The 24,567-nt window shown below is 37.4% G+C and overlaps 1 protein-coding gene across 1 annotated transcript in view; it reads right to left on the reverse strand.

Moving 5' to 3' along the window:
• Window positions 1–6,757: 6,757 nt before the first annotated feature.
• Window positions 6,758–24,567, reverse strand: part of LOC145890133 (uncharacterized) — a 70,232-nt gene continuing 52,422 nt past the window's right edge. The window contains exons 15-33 of the mRNA XM_082981170.1: window positions 19,782–19,856; window positions 18,280–18,372; window positions 17,642–17,716; window positions 17,347–17,442; window positions 16,921–16,995; window positions 13,182–13,256; window positions 12,887–12,982; window positions 12,545–12,619; window positions 12,028–12,108; window positions 11,843–11,917; window positions 11,552–11,626; window positions 10,503–10,568; window positions 9,761–9,853; window positions 9,369–9,526; window positions 9,243–9,301; window positions 9,080–9,185; window positions 8,297–8,455; window positions 8,042–8,172; window positions 6,758–6,845 (exon numbers count right to left, since the gene is read on the reverse strand). Coding sequence (XP_082837296.1) covers window positions 6,758–6,845; window positions 8,042–8,172; window positions 8,297–8,455; window positions 9,080–9,185; window positions 9,243–9,301; window positions 9,369–9,526; window positions 9,761–9,853; window positions 10,503–10,568; window positions 11,552–11,626; window positions 11,843–11,917; window positions 12,028–12,108; window positions 12,545–12,619; window positions 12,887–12,982; window positions 13,182–13,256; window positions 16,921–16,995; window positions 17,347–17,442; window positions 17,642–17,716; window positions 18,280–18,372; window positions 19,782–19,856 — 1,751 coding nt within the window. The remainder of the gene's footprint in view (window positions 6,846–8,041; window positions 8,173–8,296; window positions 8,456–9,079; window positions 9,186–9,242; window positions 9,302–9,368; window positions 9,527–9,760; window positions 9,854–10,502; window positions 10,569–11,551; window positions 11,627–11,842; window positions 11,918–12,027; window positions 12,109–12,544; window positions 12,620–12,886; window positions 12,983–13,181; window positions 13,257–16,920; window positions 16,996–17,346; window positions 17,443–17,641; window positions 17,717–18,279; window positions 18,373–19,781; window positions 19,857–24,567) is intronic.

The raw sequence follows: 24,567 nt of genomic DNA on the forward strand, positions 1-24,567 counted from the left end.
GAAGCCCAGCGCAGAGTAGGCGATCCCACAATGTGGAATGAATTCGGGCCACAGAAACCAGAGATTTAAAAGCAATTCAGTTATGCGGCTTGCGTGCGAACCGCGATACTTAATTACGTGTTACGATCAATTCACCCTGGGCAGTTCCGAGAACTGTGGTATTTATCTGGGCAGTACAAAACTGCAAGTCACTCTCCATTACCTAATGGAAAATTACGTAAATGTGAACACTACGTCACAGCATAAAACGTTACACATTCGCATTAAAATTTTTCGAGTAATTAGTCACTTTGTGATGACGATTTATCATAAACAATAAACCAGCACAGCAGGTGGCCTGATTGCATGTCTCAACAAATGGCCAATTATCCGTTGGGAGTAGCGCGAAACGTTCTACAGACGTATTGTGCGCGAGGGTCTCAGCTTTCGATCGGCGGTTTCCGTTTCTCTCTATGACGTCACAATGGCGAGATGTGCGCATGCAAATTTTGACTGGTGGTATTGCTGTATTTTTTGCGTACAAAACAACAAAATAGCAGGAAGAAATGTACATAACATGAAATAAACATTATGAGGGTGCAGTATAAAAAAAATGAAGAAAAAAATTATAATAAACAAACAAAAAAAAATTTTTTTTTTTCGCCGAAGCAAAAAAAACACCAATTTCCAAAAAAAAATAGAACACCTTCATTACTTATAGTTACAGGTTTTTATTCTGGTTCCATAACACTGGTTTTGCTTTCCGGACAATAGACAATTGAGTAATTCTTTTCTCAGCATAACAATCGCCAATGGTTTTCGGAAGGGTATATCCAAAACATATCCACAAAAAGTTCAATGATGATGATTTGGTCATGTCACAGTCACCTCTGTAACATCCCTGATGCATAATTTGCTATCAAAGCATCATATATTGAACCATATTCATGCAATTTGTTCAAGAATCAAAGGGTTGTGAGTGTCGTTGAAGGCATGACTCAGTAAATACGGTCGCTTCAATTTCATACAGCTGATTTTTTCCTTGTTTTTTTTCTAGAGTGTCTCTGTCATGTTGTGGCTAAGGCTTATACACTGGTAGTTGGCTTGTATATTCAATTATTCATATTCTTTTCTTTGCATAACAATCGCCAATTGTTCTCGGAAGGGTATATCCAAAACAGAACCACAAAAAGTTCAATGATGATGATTTGGTCATGTCACAATCACCTCTGTAACATCCCTAATGTATAATTTGCTATCAAAGCATCATATATGGAACCATATTCATGCAATTTGTTCAAGTATCCAACAGTTGTGGGTGTGGCTGTGGGTGTCACCCAGTAATTAGGGTAGCTTCAATTTCATACAACTGATTTTTTTCCTTGTTTTTTTTCTACATTGTCTCTGTTATGTTGTGGAAAAGGTTTATATGCACTGGTAGAAGGCTTGTCTATTCAATTATCAATATTCTTTGATGTTATGCCTTCTTTTTCATCAACTTGCTGACATACACTACCAGAAACAAAAAAAAAATTTTTAGAAGTGCTGTCAAATTCATCTGCTATCAGTTAGCAAATGCCTGAGCTTCAGTTATAGTGTAGCGTGGAAGCATTAAATACTCTAATGTGGGTTAAGGGCCTAGATTTCAGTTATGGTGTAGTCTGGAAGCATTAAATACTCTAATGTGGTTTGGGCCTAGATTTCAGTTATGGTGTAGCGTGGAAGCATTAAATACTCTAATGCGGGTTGGGCCCAGATTTCAGTTATAGTGTAGCATAATAACTTTATACTCTGTGGGTTGGTGTATGACTGGAACTATTATATTTTGGTTTTGCTTGGCTTACTTTGCACAAGCTCAGACCATCAGAATGAAGCATGTTGCCAATGTGTTTAGATCCATTAACATAATTTAGGTCATTCTATTTTGACTATGTTGGTTTCAACAAAAGACAAATGACATTTGAAGCGACAAGTCAAACAGAAGACACAAATCAAAAGGTTTGTTATGATTTTATTTAAAAAAAAAAAATTTTAAATGCTACTTGAATTTCAGCTGAACATCTTCAATGCTTCTGTTGGAATATTACATCTGTGGAAAAAAAGTATAATTTGAATAAGGTAAGAATTACTGTTAAGTCTTTAAAGTTCATTTTGTGTGGTCCTTTTTACTCCTTCCCAAAAATGAAATTATTTTTTATCATACTATGGATATGGTAGTGTCGTATTGTAGCGAGGTGTTTATTCGAGGTACAAACTAATGGAATGACACAATGGGCGAATAAACCACGAGGGACGAGAGTAAAAGAAAAAAGGCAATTTGTCCGGTTCGCTGTAGGAGCGCAAACGTAGTTAGAGAGGCCGCTACATGACCCCCCTCCAGAAACGGACATATATCAACACTGAAAACGAAGTGGAATACGAATGTTGCCACGCGTGCGCGTGTGTCTGCCTGAATGTGAAAAGTTGGGCTGGTGCTCCGGTGGGCCCAGTGATGTATGCGAGGGTTCAGGTGGAACCAGAAAAGGCGGAGTCGAAGTGTGCGAAACCGGCTCGGACAGCCCCGGGTCGGATGGCGGTGGGTGGTGCGTTGATGTCGGGGGTCGACCGCGGCGAGGAGGCACAGCCACCTGTACCGGTTGTGTGAGGTCGACATGTGCAGGCTTCACACGGTCGATGGAAACGGCCTGATTGTGTCCACCAATGGCAAGCGTAAAAGTCTTGCTATTGCGATCAAGGACGCGATATGGGCCATCGTATGGCGGCGTAAGCGGGGGTCGGTGTCCATCTTTGCGTACAAAAACGTACGGGGTCGTGCTTAACGCTTGTGGGAGCATTGTGCGAACGGGACCATGGCGTGACATCGATGTCGGCACCAGTTGACGCACTGTGTCCCTCAACGATGGAATGACATCTTGAGGGGTAGGAATGGATGTGCAACGGATAACACTGGGACCAAACATGTCCTCTTCAGTCTTTCGCTAGGTTTAGAATATCGTTATCCATGTTTTTTTTTTAAATGGAGATCCCAAGGCTTTAGATTTGAGCTTTCCCAGGCGACTATGGTAGTCGTTGTCAAGTTCATTCAAGCGGTGCAACCTTCAAGCCTGTCCCTGCAGAACATTGTTATTCAAGCCGCAAACTACCTTTGAAGAAAAGATCGTCAATCACGTCAGCAATGATCTGGACAACATTACACACACGCAAAAAGACGTGGGCGTACTATTTCTTAACGAAGAACACGTCTCTTTCACCTAATCTCCGTTTCCGTTTAAAAACCATCGAATACCACTGCTTTGCATCGATGCTTTATCGACTTTCCCACCAACCTCCGACAGTTTCAAAAAAATAATACACGGTTTTGGGGTCAATTTAGCGTCAGGTATTTCTGCTTTCTTGCTTCTGGGCGAGTCATGTTTGAGATCAACGGCATGAAATAATAGAGTTTGTGCATGAAACAAGCCTTGTTAAACAATGCTGGTTCTAATGATGTGACCGTTATACCTAGAGATTCGTTATATTTCCTTACAATGTTCCTTGCACTACTAATACACAACGTAGGTCAGACCGGAATTTAACAAGGCAAGTAGGGTTGTAACGATAAGACTGCACTGCGACTCCTCTTACACAAGCACGTACCTATCGTCAATTCAACACTATTGCCAACTGTTCAGCAATGACACTTGTAGAACAATCAATGAGGTTTTAAAGGGTAAAATGCAGTAAAATTAAAGTTTAGTGTTGGATAGCGATATTTTCGGATTATCGATATTGGGAGTTAACGAGGTTCGCCTATAATTGTTGTGCCGATAGTAGGTTGAATCACTGTATGTCATTTCCTTGTATTTGTGCCCCAGGTTTCTCATTCACAAAAAATAATAGTACTCAAGAACTTACAGATACCCATCGGAGTCACTTGGTAATACCCGTTTGCGAGCTGGACTGATGGATTTTGTTCGAATATTCCAAACAATTTATATGCCTTGATCAGTGAGACAGCAACGTTCTTCCCAGCATCGTCGGAAATAATTCACGTCAAGCATTTGGTGTTGTTCTACTTGTTTCTGCATAAATGTTGTTTAACTGCTTGCAATGCTGTTTGCGTTTCGCGTAAAACTCTTCGCTGCTGTATTTGTTTAGTTGAATCCCAACAATATCAGGACGTGAAACACAATTTCTCAAAACAACTAGTTCTTGCTTGTAATAAAAGTAAGTCGGCAGTAAAAAATAAAAGTAAATAATTCTTTACATTAATGTATTTTCTTAATCAAGACGACAGTATGCGAGAATCGCAGTTGACTAAATGTTTGAGGCAAAATGGATATGAACCAGGTGATCATCACGCTTTATAGTACACTTGTGACTGTCCATCACCGATATGGAATAAGGTGTGGTTATATCGTACACAATTGACCATGATAACTAAAAAACTTTGTAGGAAGTTGAACTTGGTGATAAACAATAAAAAAAATTTGGAAAATCTAAAGGTGATACGTTTTGTGACGCAGGGCAAAGGGCAATATTTAATAGGCACACCTTCATTAAAGTTAATCCCATTAATAAAAGGCATTGCGATTCACGTAAACTCGCAACGAAACAATCACCCGCAGCACGAACGCGCGACGTTAATACAAGAAAACAAAAGCAAGGATAAAAGCAAAAAGGAAAGTACGTTACAACCGTAAGACACAGCAATAAAACACCAACAATATCTTTCCACGAATCCTGGGAAGGATCATTCTTTAGATGTTTATTGAAGGTTGGCTAAGGTTTAACCATTTGGCCATTGATTGTTCTACAAGTGTCACTGCTGAACAGTTGGCAATAGCTGAGTGTTGAATTGACGATAGGTAAGTGCTTGTGTAAGAGGAGTCGCAGGTCCGTCTTGTCGTTACTCCCCGACTTGCCTTGTCAAATTCCAGTCTGACCTACGTTGTGCATTTGTAGTTCAAGGAACATTGTAAGGAAATATAACTCCGAATCTCTAGGTATAACGGTCACATCATTAGAACCATTGTTTAACAAGGCTTGTTTCATGCACAAACTCTATTATTTCATGCCGTTGATCTCAAACATGACTCGCCCAGAAGCAAGAAAGCAGAAATACCTGACGCTAAATTGACCCCAAAACCGTGTATTATTTTTTTGAAACTGTCGGAGGGTGGTAGGAAAGTCGATAAAGCATCGATGCAAAGCTGGTTTTATTCGATGGTTTTTAAACGGAAACGGAGATCAGGTGAAAGAGACGTGTTCTTCGTTAAGAAATAGTACGCCCACGTCTTTTTGCGTGTGTGTAATGTTGTCCAGACCATTGCTGACGTTAATGGCGATCTTTTCTTCAAAGGTAGTTTGCGGCTTGAATAACAATGTTCTGCAGGGACAGGCTTGAAGGTTGCACCGCTTTAATGAACTTGACAACGACTACCATAGTCGCCTGGGAAAGCTTAAATCTAAAGCCTTGGGATCTCCATTTAAAAAAAACAAACATGGATAACGATATTCTAAACCTAGCGAAAGACTGAAGAGGACATGTTTGGTCCCAGTGTTATCCGTTGCACATCCATACAATCCACATACTATGGTAGTATGCAAGGCCCACCCACTCTCGCTCGTATACTCTTCAAGTATACAGAGGTATAGCACATTGTCACGACGAAAATACGCACAAGATAGGGTTGTCACAGCCTTGCAAACACTGAGCCCCCGGTAATTTTGGCAACCACGCATAAACGGTTGTTAGTACAAGCCATTTACCAACACCTAAGGGGCCAATACCACATCGCCAGACATTAACCCTGCCGAAACTATGGCATTTATGTAGCCACCTGTGTTTTTTGTCGTGCCTAATACGTTGGTCGATCAAACATCAAGTTTTTCACACGTTTGAACAGGCATCAAGCTATTTGGAAATTAGAAAAATATAATGGAAACACCGACCTAGCCATGTTGCTTCACCACTTCATAGTGTAACATAAACAACACTGGAATATCCACAACGCAAAATGTTGTCAGATTGTTTTTGTATAGAACAGACCCAGTCCACCTATTAGACGTTTTTAAAGATGAATGGTTTCACAAAATCAACTCAAAAATAAAACTTAATCGCCCTTTATTGCCCATTATAAAGTAGGTGTTTTTAGGGCATATCGCCCCTGTTTCCACTAACAGCGTGGCAAGCATGATAACCGTTATCAGTGCCGTTGCGTAAGGTCAGGTCGTTGCCGGCAAATTGCCTTAAATTTGTTACTATTCTTTTCTGCCGTTGTTCTGCCTTTTTTTTCCATCCACCCACCGCTTCTATTGGTTTTATTCAAGGCAGTTTAATGAACCTTATAGTTTTTGCTGAAGCCGACATTTGCTTACCCCGTCTTTACATCTGCAAAGTTTGTGAGTCTTTTTTTGCATTGACATTCTTATATTTATGTTAGTTTTGAAACGTGTTGTTTATGTGTTTTAGTGATACTGATGATGCTTAAAAGCATAAATGAAATATGTACGATGGAAAAACCCACAAATGAAATATACACGATGGAAAAACCCATAAATGAAAACATATAAGTGAAAAGCCTTGTAAAACAAAATACTTGGTCTGTCGTAATAAATGCAGTAGTAATTTGACTCTGGCATATAAAAACATATCGTCAGCAAGTTAAAGGAAGTCAAACGTTGCTTTGTGCTCAACAATCAAAAATTATCGGAATATATTCACAATTGTCAATAGTTAATCTACAAAATGGGCATGATCGATCAAGCCTAAAACCAACACAAATTTTCGTGTCTTTTATGGTTTATAGATGGTTTGGAAGACACGAATAAACTCAATCAGGGCAGTCCTCAAGCTTTGTGAACTTGTATATGCAGATGGATATCTGAAAAAAAAACATTTTAGTTTAGACTTAATTATGTTTATTTCTTCAATCTCATATAAGAAGCCCGTTGCACTCAGATGTGGATCGCATTTTCTTCGTGTTTGAGGCAAACAGCAGACTTCGTCTGGCCTTTTTGGCGGGCGAGATGGTAGTATAGTCACTAACGCTACACTGATGAGACCTAACATGTAGAAACAATGGCTCAACATGCAGCATAATTAAACATAGTATTGGCTTCATTGCTTTAGCAATAAAGTTGTGCTAATCTATAACCAAACATCCTACTGATTTCCAGTTTGTGTATTTTTTTCAGAATTTTCAAGCAAACACATTCTATCACATGCCAATGCACATGACCTCACTTGACAGCCTCCACTGTTATACCCAGCGAAAGGCCCTTAGGTAAGAAGATCTCTTGAAACATTTTGTTGATTATTAAATAAATTGCGCCAACTTAAACACGAAAATAGGTCGTATTGTTTACTTGGTTTTAACTTGAAACAAAAATATTAGTTTTTAGGAATTGCCTTTGTTTACGAACTGAAAAGCCAACACCAGAAAACAGCAGTGGCACATTTTTTTACAAAGCCCTAATTTTAATTCAATTAAAATGAATGCCACCTAACTAACAAAGAAAGTTATCCAGGTGAGCGTGGTCCCGTGAAACAAGAAATTACCACGGACTGTAAATAAAGACAGACAGAAAGAAAGACAAAATATGTGTAAAGAAATTGCACGAATTCCATAAAACGTACAGACCTTAACTCTAACATTGTCGCCGTTTTGGGTTAAAACGTGCTGTTTAAATTACAACTTTTTGTCTGAGGGTCCATTTTATCTTACATTGATGTAGGTTTTAAATTGAAACAGGTTTAAATAGTCGCAAAAAAATTCTGAAGCTTATTTTTACACGTTTGTAATGTTTAATATTCCTATAGTATCATATATATGAATCAATTGGCAGTTTTGCAGGGCCTTTGGAACACTTGCACGACAGTAAAAAAATGGAAAAGTATTGGTCATATTTGTTCTGCATTATACACCGGTGCTATGTGAAGAGTCAAAATTTATTGCGCTTTCCTTTTTGTAAAGCAAAATAAATTTTGGCCCAACAATGCTTTACGGTCGGACACAGCTGGTTTAGGTAACAAATTGTTGCAGTTAGACTGAAAACTTGTATTTGCAATAATACCAACCTTGAAGCGAGAATGTAGCAGAAGTATTGATTGCTGAATTGACCGGAAAGTCGCGCAGTGTTGTTCGTGTATCTTGTACCTGGTTTATTGTCTGTAAAGTGTAGAGTGCTGCTTCCAGTTGAATCAAAAATCTGCAGCAAACAATAAACAAGTACATCGTATACATATTAACATTTAACCAATGTGTAGTGTCTTTTGTTTGGATCTGGATAACAATATTTCCTGTTACTTCAACCTTTTTATACAATTTCTTACTTCAGTGCTTGACATGCTTAGAAATATCTCTATGATGGATGGGTCGGATGCTCCATACACTTGAAAAGTCCGGTATGATGAGTAGATTGAACCTTGGGTAAACGAACCGGAACTCGTTGCGTCATGTCCAACTCCATCAGCTCCCAAGTTTCCCGATTCCTGAAGTCAGATATTTCTATCATTTTAATTGTTAGTTATAAAATTATTCCAATAAATGTGAGAGAGGCCATATTCGTCCATAAGAAGGGCAAGGATAGCATTTAACCCTTCTAAACAGCCAAAAAAGTACATAGAAAATAATCTATTTTCAAAACTATAATATTGAACAGCAGGTATCTGCAATATTATATCAAATTAACTCCCCTTCGTTTGTTTGAAAATTATAAAATCATTCACCGACGGGTCTGCTCTATGCGGGTATGAAATGAACAACAAGCGTTTCCGCTACAATTTACGAACTAAGTTATTCCAAATAACTTACTGTTAACAATTGCAACAGCAAAGCTAAATAAAACGTGATCTAACATAGCGGTAACATGCAGCATTAACAGCGTTCATAGGCGAACATTATAAACAGTGTTCTTTACTTAGGCTAGAGTGCAATGACCCAACGGTTCAGATTTGTCCAGCGGGCCGCAGTTTGCCCGTGTCTGTTGTGTACTCGATTGGTCTTGAAATTTTTATATACGACCTTTAAAATTTTTACATATAGCAACATTTGAAAATATTCGTAAAAATTTGCTTTTGAAGGACGATTCTTCAATAGGACTCAAACATTTATACCTCAATAAAAAAACTTTGTCCACTACGTTTTCGGTTTCTGATCAACATCGCCAAGATAAACGGATGATCGGTAACCGATGTAACCGTGAACGATCCATCTTCAGCCCTGAATAAATACAAGCATTTGGCGAGTAAATAAAGCGTTCATTATTCTCCAAACCACCTGTATGTTTCGTTGTAATGTATTGATATTGGTTGATCGCTGTCTTTCCAAACTCGTAACTGGAAATCACAACACTGTAGTAAGTTGTAAATGCAAAAAGATTCGTTTTATTTGAATTCTCTTTACCATATTTCCGCGATCGTACATATCGTGTCCACCATCATTTATACTGTCATTTCGGTTACCATCGTATTTAAACTGGTAAAAATTTGGAATTGAAGTTTGGAAAGATCGAGTTGCAGCTTTACTGAGTGCTCTCACATATCGCTCCAATTCTCTTTTTTCTTAAAAACAAAACGTAAGTCAAGATGCACTGATGAGACTTCCCAGGTCGAAACAGCGGCTCCTTATGCAGCTCACTTAAAAATACCTTTACGCTTGGAACAGCAATTTATTCTTTTCGCATTTAATTACATCTTCCAGTATTTTCGTGTTTACATGTGAATCAATTAGGCTGTAATCCCATAGGCGGAAATCTGTTAACTTGAATTTTTTTTGGCTTAAATTTTTACACGTACCGCCGCAAACGCTTTCATTTTTTATTTTTCCAGAAGACGTTGTAGTCTGATTCTTTAAAGTTTCCATGACGTTCCTAAACCTTGCAACCTCACCTAAACAACAGAACATTGATGGTCGCTTAATGACGAGCGTTTCCTTGAATCTTGGTTGTTTATCTTTCACTGACGTCACACTGTTAGTGGTGCGCTTCCGTATCTCGTGAGATGATCTAAACCAGGGATTCTTAAACTAACAGGGCGCTCTCTAGGGTCGTGGAAGGTTGGCAAGGTGGAGCAAAAGTTTTGCAAAACCCGTCTAGCGACCAATCTATGATCTATTTAGTTTTTTTGTGTACCCAAACCTTTGAGCAAAGATTTAGCTGTTTGTCCGCAAAACAAACTACGGGGTAACTGTTGATGCGATGTTTGTCATTGTGCAGACGAAAGTAGTTTTAACTTACTGGCTAGTGGTTTTGTATTTGTGAGGTGCAGCCTACATGCGATGTGCATCGCCATTCACTAAACCACGCATTAAACACCTGGATTATGAAACAACTCTCATTTCTTTCGTTCTCTCGTTGGTGAGTGATATTACAAATAAATAAAAACCTCTTTTTGAATTAGATTCCTTTGAGGGTTGGAAGGGGGTGCTAGATTTGATAAATAATCTCAGGGGGCGCGACTAAAAAAGTGAAAGAACTACGCACTGATCTAATCTAATGTGGATGGGGTAGCGATAAATTTGGGCATGGAAATTTCTTACCTGTAACATAACTTTGCAGAGCTTGCATATCAGCGATGGTGCCATTTCGATAGTTTTCTAAGTTATCTGAATAAACAGGAAGTTTTGTGAGTAGAGTTAATCGTTTGTAAGTTTGGATTACAACGAAGTGAACATAATGTGATTTTCTGAGACAAAAACGTTTCAAAAGGTTTTTGCAGCCGTTTGCATGCAGTGTTACCCCCTGAAAAAGTCAGAACATTACCCTTAATAAGTGAATATTAACTATACGTCTCAACGAATTCCTTTACACATTTTGCCCTACCTAATAATTGAATAAAACGTTAAAAGTAATATTTTTACCCTGTACGTAGGTTACGCTTCCCTGGATATCTCTCATACTTTGGTTGCTTCCATCCCGATGTATCTCCAGTTGACCTGAACGTAGGCTATGTATTTTACACATTACAAGATGTTTAATTTGTTACATTTTAAGTATATAATGCTTTTGTGCTTCAATATCAACAATGTTAGTATCTCTCAAGGGTTGTCAAAATAATCTCGTTCAATTATTCAACTTTAGATCCTTCGCCATTGCTGTGCTGGTGAAGATTTATTAAGGCCACTTAAAGGAAATATATTTCTTTATAATCCACAATTTCTAAGATATTCAACTGTGTTTTCAAGGTCTTGCTATACTGTTGCTCAAGGTTTAGTTTAATGTAATGTGTTGTTTTGATTATAAAAGTGTGACTTTAAACAGATTTTACACAATCAAATAATTATGTTAAATCCATACCTGAATACTGCATTTTAACTTTAATAATAAACATGGCCCATTAATTCAACTTAGAATATTCAAGCATTGTTTAAATTTTAGGCAAAATCCAAGTATAATGACACATAACGAAGAATGTCTCCCATGTCACCAAAAGCATAGAAAGTAAAAATTAGGGTGTTGTCGAAATTTAATTTTGTTGGCGAAACTTAATTCAAGTTAATCGAATATTTGCATTTACCCCGTGTGCTTCACATTAGGACAAAACATAATATAATATTTTGCACATGTTTCAAGTAAATACGGTCCTTACTTTGTATCAATGCTACACTTCTCTGAATTCCTTGAATTACAACTGTGGTTTCATTTCCACGAATTTCCATTTGACCTGAAAACAACATAGTCGGCATTTCCTCATCACCATTTTAATTTTGCAGACCTAGTGTAGCACAAATTTTTTTTTATCAGGAAAAAGGAGTAGTGGTATCACAGGTTGAGAAACACTGATCTACAGCATTTCCGTTGTGATGGCAAACTCCCCTATGTGCTTTAATTGAGAATATTACAATCTTTTGAACAGCTTTCAGAAAACAAAGATCCTTACTTTGTATCGATGTTAAACTTCCCTTTATGCCTTTCATCACAGCAGTAGACTCATTTCTATAAGTTTCCATATGGCCTAAACACAACATAGCAATACTTTTTGTAACTTTTTAACACCTTTTCACTATCTTTGTAATCCTATGATCCTTAATTTTTTGCGCAAATAAAACATATCAGTTATATCACTTCTCAACGCTTGGATTTGTGAAGGTGTTGTCATTTGTTTCCGTAACGCGTTAATGTAGTGATATGTAGATTTTTGCTGACCTAAACAACAAGTTTGGTATGTTTATGTTTCGAACGATGATGGCACAGTGATTAGTTATAACATAGTACCTTTTGTAGCAATAGTCCAAGAAATATAGCAATCTTGGACTATTAAACGGGGAACGTTTTAAACGGTTAGTGTTCAAGCGGGGTTTAATGACACAGGAAATGTTTGTATTCCTATTTTATTACTCTGAAATCTGGTTGAAAGTTTAGATTGATACATGGCCAATAATACGTTGTTGCTAAAGGACGAATAAGTTTAAAGTAAAACGAAGTTCGTTCACATGCAAAACGCAGAAATGGAATCGTCCAACTGCAAAGTAACATTTTTGGCGATCTCCGTTGTGGAATTTTTGTCGTTAGGTTTACTAGCATCAAAGTCATGCAGAATTAGGCATACAAATTCACAAATAATAATCGAAATGGTCATTACCTTGTATTGCGGACATATTTATCCGAATTTCCTGCATGTTCTGAGTAGTTTCATTTCGATACATTTGCATTTCGCCTAGACAAACATTGGCATAAATAACTTTTGTAACAAACCAAATAACGAATCAATTATGAAGTTGTATCTGAATAAGACGCATTTTAAATCATTTAATCGTTGCGTTTACTGAAACTAAGGAACTGACGATGCCCACAGGGCGAAATATATATTCCAAATATCAACCAGACTGACCCTGTTGTCAAAAGCTATTGCTTTGTGTGGATATAGTGCCATTACGGAAGTTACATAGCGATTGCTAGGCCAACATTTGCAGTTAAAACTTACCAAGGACATTTTCACTTTTTGCCGATTGAATTGTTGAAGTTGTGGACATATGTTTCTGCAACTCTTGTAGGTAGTGATGTGTAGCATTTTGCTGACCTAAATTCCAAGTTTATTGTGTTAATATTTCTCCATTGACATGTTCATGTTATGATAATTAGTTGCACATATTTATTTTTTCTGATTTGAAACTCAAATCAGAAACAATAGTCATGGAAAGGATGAGCCTGTGGGCGACAATTAAGAACAAACCGTGATACAAAATTTTGCACAACATTCAGACAACAAAGGTCCTTACTCTGTATTGATGTTAAACGTCTCTGCATTCCTTGCATCAAAGTAGTACTTTTATTTTCGAGAATTTCCATTTGGCCTGAACACAACAAAGTTATCAAACATTTTTGTGACTTTTTAACAACTTTTTACTGTTTATTTATTCCCATGATTCTTTGTGGTTTATAGGTAAAATTAATGGATATTATTACACTGTTACTACAGGAAGGAAAAAGTGTTTGTTTTCTAGTTTCATTACAACAGCGTTCCTTAAGTTACAAAATGCAGTAATGGAATCGTCAAACTGCAAAGCAACATTTTTTGCACACGTCCGTCATGGAAGTTTTTTTCAATAGGTTTATTGCCATCACATCCCACAGGATTAACCCTTTAAGCGCCACGCCCTATAATCAACAATTGAAGATTTTTCATTGTTTAAGTTCAGGAAGCTATAACTTTTTATCTACAAACGCTAGACTAAAAAATAAAACACAAAAATCATATACAAATTCATACTCTACACAGTCATCGCTTTTAACCACTCCTACTAAAATAGTTTCCAAGCCATAGGTACCCTATTTAAAATTTCCATAACTCCCGAAATTGTGCGAATTTTAAAATAATTCGACTGTTGACTGAATCAGTGTGAACACCAAGACGCAATGAAGCGAAAAAACTGGGTCGCTGCATTTGATACAGGGTTGCCAGATTGGCGCTTTCGGCGCCAAATTCCCTGAATTTGGCTTTTTCCATTTTGTCTGGCGCGCAAAATTTGGTTTGGCTTATTTGGCCCTTTTCTGGCGTTTTTCCTGTTAGCTTTGCGTTCGGAAGTTGCCCGGGCTCGTTCGTGACGAAACAGGTTCGCGGTATGCTCCTTTTCGATAAAAAACGTCACCCATCACAGCCCAAGCTAGTTCAGAAGCGTTGCAAACTGTATGCCTGGGTCGCGTAAACCAATGTCCACAGAAAACATTTCTATGACTTTTTCGTAAACTTGACTACTTCTTTAGTGACGTCATAATTTGAGTTTTGAAAGACTGTTTGTTAAAAGTTTGCGTAGCACTGGCACTGCTATGCACATAGAAAGACGGATATAATCCAAGAGCATAAATAAACAAAGAAGAGATTATATGTTGCTCTATCACATGAATGTAATTTGCCTGTAAATACAATTGAACATATGTTAGGGGAGCAGAAAATTAAACAATACAGTATTTAAACGATTGGCTCTTTTCTGTTTCACTCAAAACTAGTTTTGGCGATTTTTGGCGCTTTTTGGCGTTTTTTGTCGTGTTGTTTGGCTCTAAACAAAAAAAATATTCTGGCAACCCTAATTTGATATTTTTGAGCGACGGTACTGTCTAGTAAACTGAAATTTTAGGGAGTTATTTTGGTATAACCTACTTATACTGTTAGTTATTGCTTGTAAAAGGGCTTGTAAACTTTATAACACAGCTCAGGCGTTTGCTAACTGATAGCAGATGAATTTGACAGCACTTCTAAAAAAATTTTTTTTGTTTGTTTCTTTTTGTGTTCAACTGGTAGTGTATGTCAGCAAGTTGATGAAAAAGAAGGCATAACATCAATGTATATTGATAATTGAATAGACAAGCCTTCTACCAGTGCATATAAACCTTTTCCACAACATAACAGAGACAATGTAGAAAAAAAAACAAGGAAAAAAATCAGTTGTATGAAATTGAAGCTACCCTAATTACTGGGTGACGCCCACAGCCACACCCACAACTGTTGGATACTTGAACAAATTGCATGAATATGGTTCCATATATGATGCTTTGATAGCAAATTATACATCAGGGATGTTACAGAGGTGACTGTGACATGACCAAATCATCATCATTGAACTTTTTGTGGTTCTGTTTTGGATATACCCTTCCGAGAACAATTGGCGATTGTTATGCAAAGAAAAGAATATGAATAATTGAATATACAAGCCAACTACCAGTGTATAAGCCTTAGCCACAGCATGACAGAGACACTCTAGAAAAAAGACAAGGAAAAAATCAGCTGTATGAAATTGAAGCGACCGTATTTACCGAGTCACGCCTTCAACGACACCCACAACCCTTTGATTCTTGAACAAATTGCATGAATATGGTTCAATATATGATGCTTTGATAGCAAATTATGCATCAGGGATGTTACAGAGGTGACTGTGACATGACCAAATCATCATCATTGAACTTTTTGTGTTCTGTTTTGGATATACCCTTCCGAAAACCATTGGCGATTGTTATGCTGAGGAAAGAATTACTCAATTGTCTATTGTCCGGAAAGCAAAACCAGTGTTATGGAACCAGAATAAAAACCTGTAACTATAAGTAATGAAGGTGTTCATGTTATGTACATTTGTTCCTGCTATTTTGTTGTTTTGTACGCAAAAAATACAGCAATACCACCAGTCAAAATTTGCATGCGCACATCTCGCCATTGTGACGTCATAGAAAGAAACGGAAACCGCCGATCGAAAGCTGAGACCCTCGCGCACAATTCGTCTGTAGAACGTTTCGCGCTACTCCCAACGGGTAGTTGGCCATTTAATTGGACATGCAATCAGACCACCTGCTGTGCTGGTTTGTTCATAATGATAATCATCATCAAATGAATGACTAATTAGTCAAAAAATTTCAATGCAAACGTATTTTTTTGTTTCTTTTTTCAATAAACTTCACGCTTCAAGTTGTCTGTTGCTGAAAACCTTATGTCTCTAGGCCAATCACAACGGAATTGATAATTAATCAAAAAAAGCACCTCTTTGGGCCTTAAGTGGCCCGTGGCGCTTATGCATGTTCTGAGTAGTTTCATTTCGATACAATTGCATTTCGCCTTGACACACATGGCATAAATAACTTTTGCAACAAACCAAATAATGATTCAATTATGAAGCGGTTAAGATATTTTGTAATTTTAGTATAAAATATTTTTTACTGCCACATTATTGTGGTTCAATTGTTTCCATAAAACTTCTTTTCCTTTTTGTGCCATTCCCTGGCATATTTACAACATGGCAAATGTTTGATTTGTAGTTTGTTAAACATCGGCAAGTGCGTTTGTTCTTCCTTTCTGAGCGATAAGGTCATGCTTTGCAAGGAGTGTGACAGACGTGGAGGGTTATGTGATAATCAAATGCTGGTAACGAGGGTATGGCGCCCGGGCATCCTTGCGATTAGGGATCTTTTGTGCAAGCACGTTTTACTTCCTGATTCATAAAATTTATATGGGACAGAACTGTTGCATAGTTAAGGCAGTCGTGCCAACGTCTGGACAGCAATCGCGACGCGGATATCTGGTTATATATCTGCTGTGGTTTGAAGCAATTTCATGGATAACAAACAATCGTTACAAACATTGCTCTCAACATGAAACCGTTAAAAAACTAGCCTTTTTTACGAAAAAAAATATTTTTTTATTCTAAATATAAACCATATCATATTGCTGTACACGAAAATTGTGAATGTCTGCCTTCGTTAGGTAACCCATACCTTGCATTAAACTTAGATTTTCTTTAACTTCTTGCAACTTCTGAGTAGATATGTTTTGATGTATTTTCAATTCACCTAAACATAACGTGATGTGTTTTATTGCTTTGAAAAGTCAAGGAAATACTAAATGGAATCGTCAAACTGAAAAGTAACATTTTTGGCGATCCCCGTTGTGGAATTTTTGTCGTTAGGTTTACTAGCATCAAAGTCATGTAGAATTAGGCATACAAATTCACAAATAATAATTGAAATGGTCATTACCTTGTATTGCGGACATATTTATCCGAATTTCCTGCATGTTCTGAGTAGTTTCATTTCGATGCATTTGCATTTCGCCTAGACAAACATTGGCATAAATAACTTTTGTAACAAACCAAATAACGAATCAATTATGAAGTTGTATTTGAATAAGACGCTTTTTGAAACATTTAATCGTTGCGTTTACTGAAACTAAGGAACTGACGATGCCCACAGGGCGAAATATATATTCCAAACAACAGCCAGACTGACCCTGTTGTCAAAAGCTATTGATTTGTGTGCATATAGTGCCATTACGGAAGTTACATAGCGATTGCTAGGCCAACATTTGCTGCCTGTGGTTTATATCTAAATGTTTTAATATTTGAAGTAATTACAATGGAGTTTGTTCAAACCTGTTGGTTAATATTATGTGCAGTTAAAACTTACCAAGGAAATTTTCACTTTTCGTGAATTGAATTGTTGAAGTTGTGGACATATGTTTCTGCAACTCTTGTATGTAGTGATGTGTAGCATTTTGCTGACCTAAATTCCAAGTTTATTGTGTTAATATTTCTCCATTGACATGTTCATGTTATGATAATTAGTTGCACATATTTATTTTTTCTGATTTGAAACTCAAATCAGAAACAACAGTCATAGAAAGGATAAGCATGTGAGCGACAATTAAGAACAAACCGTAATACAATATTTTGCACAACATTTAGATAACAAAGGTCCTTACCCTGTATTGATGTTAAACGTCTCTGCATTCCTTGCATCAAAGTAGTACTTTTATTTTCGAGAATTTCCATTTGGCCTGAACACAACAAAGTTATCAAACATTTTTGTGACTTTTTAACAACTTTCTACTGTTTATTTATTCCCATGATTCTTTGTGGTTTATAGGTAAAATTAATGGATATTATTACACTGTTACTGCAGGAAGGAAAAAGTGTTTGTTTTCTTCTAGTTTCATTACAACAGCGTTCCTTAAGTTACAAAATGCAGTAATGGAATCGTCAAACTGCAAAGCAACATTTTTTGCACACGTCCGTCATGGAAGTTTTTTTCAATAGGTTTATTGCCATCACATCCCACAGGACTAAACCATTTAAATTTACAAGTTTTAATTAAAATGGTACTAACTTTGTAATGCAGATGCATATATCCGAATTTCTTGCATGTTCTGAGTAGTTTCATTTCGATACAATTGCATTTCGCCTTGACACACATGGCATAAATAACTTTTGCAACAAACCAAATAATGATTCAATTATGAAGCGGTTAAGATATTTTGTAATTTTACGAATGCACTTTTTGTTTAAGTTGTCAATGCTGTGAGGATTTAAATGCTTTGCCACACAATCAGAAGTTACTCACCAATCACAAAATTCTGCAATGCTTGAATTTGTGTAGTTGTGGCCATCTGTTGAATTTCACGATATGAAGTATTCTGAAAACTCTCCATCTTTCCTAAAGGGCAAGTATAAAATATTTTTTACTGCCACATTATTGTGGTTCAATTGTTTCCATAAAACTTCTTTTCCTTTTTTGCGCATTCCCTGACATATTTACAACATGGCAAATGTTTGATTTGTAGTTTGTTAAACATCGGCAAGTGCGTTTGTTCTTCCTTTCTGAGCGATAAGGTCAATGCTTTTCAAGGAGTGTGACAGGCGTGGGGGATTATGTGATAATCAGATGCTGGTAACGAGGGTATTTGTTAATTGTCCGAAAAAATTAGGTAAGTGCTTTTTTGTGGTAGAGAGTCGCCTGGTGCATCATAATGAATGCTCCGTACGAATTTGCTCACTTTAACACCAATACAAAGATGAAGTTGTCTTGGCATAATAATCTTTGATGTATGTTTTACCAATTTTAATTTATTCACTGAAAATACCTATTTACATGATAAGTTCACATGCTCTGAAGGTTTTACAGTTTTCCAGTAACATTAGGCAGATAAAATTTTGGTGAATTTAGGCATTCAGATATAAGCTGATTAACGTCTTATGGCGCCCGGTCATCCTTGCGAATTAGGGATCTTTTGTGCAAGCACGTTTTACTTCCTGATTCATGAAATTTATATGGGACAGAACTGTTGCATAGTTAAGGCAGTCGTGCCAACGTCTGGACAGCAATCGCGACGCGGATATCTGGTTATATATCTGCTGTGGTTTGAAACAATTTCATGGATAACAAACAATCGTCACAAACATTGCTCTTAACATAAAACCGTTAAAAACTAGCCTTTTTTACGAAAAGAAATATTTTTTTATATGTGCAAAAAAAGCCATAATATTGCAAAGCTGCAGACAGGGTGTGTACACGCACTGTTTCGACCTGTAAGGTCTCATCAGTGCAGCTGTTGTGTGGCACTGTGCTAGCTTTCACACTAGCAGGCACACTAGTCTCCACTTTGTGGTACCTTTCGGTCAACGTCGATCTGCAGGGTACCCTATACTAGGTACCGAACAACAGAGACGACGAACCACTGTGGAGCGCACTATGGCCAAACGGAACTGCTTGGTAACCGATAGTGCAAAAGGCATAAATAAATGATTCGGTTACCAAGCAGTTCCGTTTGGCCATAGTGCGCTCCACAGTGGTTCGTCGTCTCTGTTGTTCGGTACCTAGTATAGGGTACCCTGCAGATCCACGTTGACCGAAAGGTACCACAAAGTGGAGACTAGTGTGCCTGCTAGTGTGAAAGCTAGCACAGTGCCACACAACAGCTGCACTGATGAGACCTTACAGGTCGAAACAGTGCGTGTACACACCCTGTCTGCAGCTTTGAAATATTTTTTTATTTTAAATATAAACCATATCATATTGCTGTACACGAAAATTGTGAATTTCTGCCTTCGTTAGGTAACCCATACCTTGCATTAAACTTAGATTTTCTTTAACTTCTTGCAACTTCTGAGTAGATATGTTTTGATGTATTTTCAATTCACCTAAACATAACGTGATGTGTTTTATTTCTTTGAAAAGTCAAGGAAATACTAAATGGAATCGTCAAACTGAAAAGTAACATTTTTGGCGATCCCCGTTGTGGAATTTTTGTCGTTAGGTTTACTAGCATCAAAGTCATGCAGAATTAGTCATACAAATTCACAAATAATAATCAAAATGGTCATTACCTTGTATTGCGGACATATTTATCCGAATTTCCTGCATGTTCTGAGTGGTTTCATTTCGATACATCTGCATTTCGCCTAGACAAACATTGGCATAAATAACTTCTGTAACAAACCAAATAACGAATCAATTATGAAGTTGTATTTGAATAAGACGCTTTTTAAAACATTTAATCGTTGCGTTTACTGAAACTAAGGAACTGACGATGCCCACAGGGCGAAATATATATTCCAAACAACAGCCAGACTGACCCTGTTGTCAAAAGTTAGTGGGTTGTGTGCATAATGCCATCACGGAAGTTACATAGCGATTGCCAGGCCAACATTTGCTGCCTGTGGTTTAGATCTAAATTTTTTAATATTTGTAATTACAATAGAGTTTGTTAAAAACCTGTTCGTTAATATTATGTGCAGTTAAAACTTACTAAGGACATTTTCACTTTTCGTGGATTGAATTGTTGAAGTTGTGGACATATGTTTCTGCAACGCTTGTATGTAGTGATGTGTAGCATTTTGCTGACCTAAATCCCAAGTGTATTTTATTAAGTTTTCTCCATGGAAATGTCCATATTAAGACAGTTGCACATAATATTTTTTCCTGTTTTTAAAGTTAAATCAGGAACAATAGTGAACACAAGAAGTTGTTACGTCCATTGAAATACCCCTCCTGGTTGCAGCAACAACAAAATATTACCTTTTATTTCATTTGCGATGGAGTTTGTTTGGTCAATACTGTCATGATTATCACGAATTAAACTTCTAATCACAGAAAGGCGACCCTCGTTAGTCAATGTGAAGTTCTTGCGGTCGAGACGAATTTGAAGTATTTCCTGGTATAAATCTTAGTGGAAAGATTAAACTGTGAGTTTGGATATTTGCGATGTCGGTAGCAAGCCATGCATAAAAAATGGTAGTATGCCATCCATAAGTATTAAAATTAAACGAAACACGTGTTGTAGACCAACGAACCTTTGAGAAACTCAAAATTTTCTGTAATGATGTCCAGTTTTTTCCCCAAAATATCTGAAACCATTGACGAAATCGTTTGGGGTCACTAAAGATAATCAAATCAATAACTCTAACCGTTTTGTTCTTTGAGCTGACTGGTAAGTATTATTTTAGGAGATCCGCGTTCTTTGCAGGGTGTGACGTTAAGTTCTGTGTAAAAATATATGTACTATGTAAAATAATGTATCATATATTTAAACAATACCACTTACTTGCTGGGAGGCCACTAAGTTTTGCATCAATCTACAAAAATATGAATGAAACCTTCGGTTTAAGCGCAGGAAATATATGCACTGTATGCGTTGTATTCTTATAGTTTTCATTAAAGTCCAACATACATTAAACGCACTATAACGGTATTTTGTTTAATGCATTGATGCTTACCTTGTGGTACGTTACACCAAAACCAACTAACATAAAGATGCCAAATAACACCACTGAAACTCCCGCAATCTTTATCGTCTTTTCCAACAAGCGCTCCATATTTCGTAACTGCCCTGAGGTTTCATCGCGGGGAATTTTGTTTGTCGTTTCGCATGACGAACCTGCAGTGCCACCTAAAACAAACGGAAAAGTGCCACATTTTAGCAACAAAACTAAACCCAATGGGCTTCACGAATATTGATCGGTTTGGTATGTTACCTTGATCAAACGATGTCGTTGCCATTTGGTGTAATAATTCTCCTCTTTCTTTACTCATGTTTCGGATCCTCACGTTACGTACTTTGCTACAACTGTATTTTGTTGCAATGAAATAGTTTAAATGCAACTATTTGAAGGAAGCCTAAAATCGCCTTGCCTATGTTCCGCTCGAATTTGAAGTACTTACAACTTTCGGTACAGAACGGTATGTTGGGCGGAGCAGGAAGTTTCAGGCCCTCGATTGACTGGAGCTGACTCAACCGATTGCTCTATCAGCCATAATACATTTCTGAAAGATGCTGCAGAGCCACCAAAAATTACAACATAAGCCTCTACTGTTACCTAAAGTAAAGTCTTCGTAAAATATTGATTGACTGTGTCGTCCTTTTGTGTGCATCTGCAGTGCGAGCACGCTTTTTGCCCATTGCCTTGTTAACACCCTTTAACTGCCTCGGGCCCCATCTCAGCCCAAAAAAGGAGGATATTACCTAAAATTATTTCTCCCGTTGTAATTGGCCTAGCGACCTAAGGTTTTCAGCAACAGACAGCTTGAAGTTTATTATAAAAAAAAAAATATTTACATTTGTAACGTTTATGCGTGACGTAGTGTTCACATTTACGTAATTTTCCATTAGGTAATGGAGAGTGACTTGCAGTTTTGTACTGCCCAGATAAATACCACAGTTCTCGGAACTGCCCAGGGAGAACACGTAATTAAGTATCGCGGTTCGCACGCAAGCCGCATAACTGAATTGCTTTTAAATCTCTGGTTTCTGTGGCCCGAATTCATTCCACATTGTGGGATCGCCTACTCAGCGCTGGGCTTCTGCCTAATGTAGTTTCACCATTCATTCTACATGTTGGTTCGCCGGAATTGACAGTGCGATTTCCCGCAGCGACAAGCCAACGCCCGCCGGCAGCCCGGGCCAAAATAACGAGACGGAAATTGGGCAGGGGGAAACGAACAATCACGGATAATATCCAACGTTGTATATGGGGAACGATGAAATCCGTTTTTTTTTTTTTTTTTTTTTTTTTTTTTTTGTGTTAGTTTGTTTTATTCACCAAAACGAAAGATATATGTTCAGAAATACAACTCAGCCCCAGAGTAGCATAAACAAACGGTGATTCTACGCTAAAAGCGTACCAACATGTAGAATGGAATGTTGAAACTACACTAGGCAGAAGCCCAGCGCAGAGTAGGCGATCCCACAATGTGGAATGAATTCGGGCCACAGAAACCAGAGATTTAAAAGCAATTCAGTTATGCGGCTTGCGTGCGAACCGCGATACTTAATTACGTGTTACGATCAATTCACCCTGGGCAGTTCCGAGAACTGTGGTATTTATCTGGGCAGTACAAAACTGCAAGTCACTCTCCATTACCTAATGGAAAATTACGTAAATGTGAACACTACGTCACAGCATAAAACGTTACACATTCGGATTAAAATTTTTCGAGTAATTAGTCACTTTGTGATGACGATTTATCATAAACAATAAACCAGCACAGCAGGTGGCCTGATTGCATGTCTCAACAAATGGCCAATTATCCGTTGGGAGTAGCGCGAAACGTTCTACAGACGTATTGTGCGCGAGGGTCTCAGCTTTCGATCGGCGGTTTCCGTTTCTCTCTATGACGTCACAATGGCGAGATGTGCGCATGCAAATTTTGACTGGTGGTATTGCTGTATTTTTTGCGTACAAAACAACAAAATAGCAGGAAGAAATGTACATAACATGAAATAAACATTATGAGGGTGCAGTATAAAAAAAATGAAGAAAAAAATTATAATAAACAAACAAAAAAAAATTTTTTTTTTCGCCGAAGCAAAAAAAACACCAATTTCCAAAAAAAAATAGAACACCTTCATTACTTATAGTTACAGGTTTTTATTCTGGTTCCATAACACTGGTTTTGCTTTCCGGACAATAGACAATTGAGTAATTCTTTTCTCAGCATAACAATCGCCAATGGTTTTCGGAAGGGTATATCCAAAACATATCCACAAAAAATTCAATGATGATGATTTGGTCATGTCACAGTCACCTCTGTAACATCCCTGATGCATAATTTGCTATCAAAGCATCATATATTGAACCATATTCATGCAATTTGTTCAAGAATCAAAGGGTTGTGAGTGTCGTTGAAGGCATGACTCAGTAAATACGGTCGCTTCAATTTCATACAGCTGATTTTTTCCTTGTTTTTATTCTAGAGTGTCTCTGTCATGTTGTGGCTAAGGCTTATACACTGGTAGTTGGCTTGTATATTCAATTATTCATATTCTTTTCTTTGCATAACAATCGCCAATTGTTCTCGGAAGGGTATATCCAAAACAGAACCACAAAAAGTTCAATGATGATGATTTGGTCATGTCACAATCACCTCTGTAACATCCCTAATGTATAATTTGCTATCAAAGCATCATATATGGAACCATATTCATGCAATTTGTTCAAGTATCCAACAGTTGTGGGTGTGGCTGTGGGTGTCACCCAGTAATTAGGGTAGCTTCAATTTCATACAACTGATTTTTTTCCTTGTTTTTTTTCTACATTGTCTCTGTTATGTTGTGGAAAAGGTTTATATGCACTGGTAGAAGGCTTGTCTATTCAATTATCAATATACTTTGATGTTATGCCTTCTTTTTCATCAACTTGCTGACATACACTACCAGAAACAAAAAAATTTTTTTTAGAAGTGCTGTCAAATTCATCTGCTATCAGTTAGCAAATGCCTGAGCTTCAGTTATAGTGTAGCGTGGAAGCATTAAATACTCTAATGTGGGTTAAGGGCCTAGATTTCAGTTATGGTGTAGTCTGGAAGCATCAAATACTCTAATGTGGGTTGGGCCCAGATTTCAGTTATGGTGTA

Source organism: Ascidia mentula, chromosome 2, assembly GCF_947561715.1.
Source record: "Ascidia mentula chromosome 2, kaAscMent1.1, whole genome shotgun sequence".
NCBI classification, from domain to species: Eukaryota; Metazoa; Chordata; class Ascidiacea; order Phlebobranchia; family Ascidiidae; genus Ascidia; species Ascidia mentula.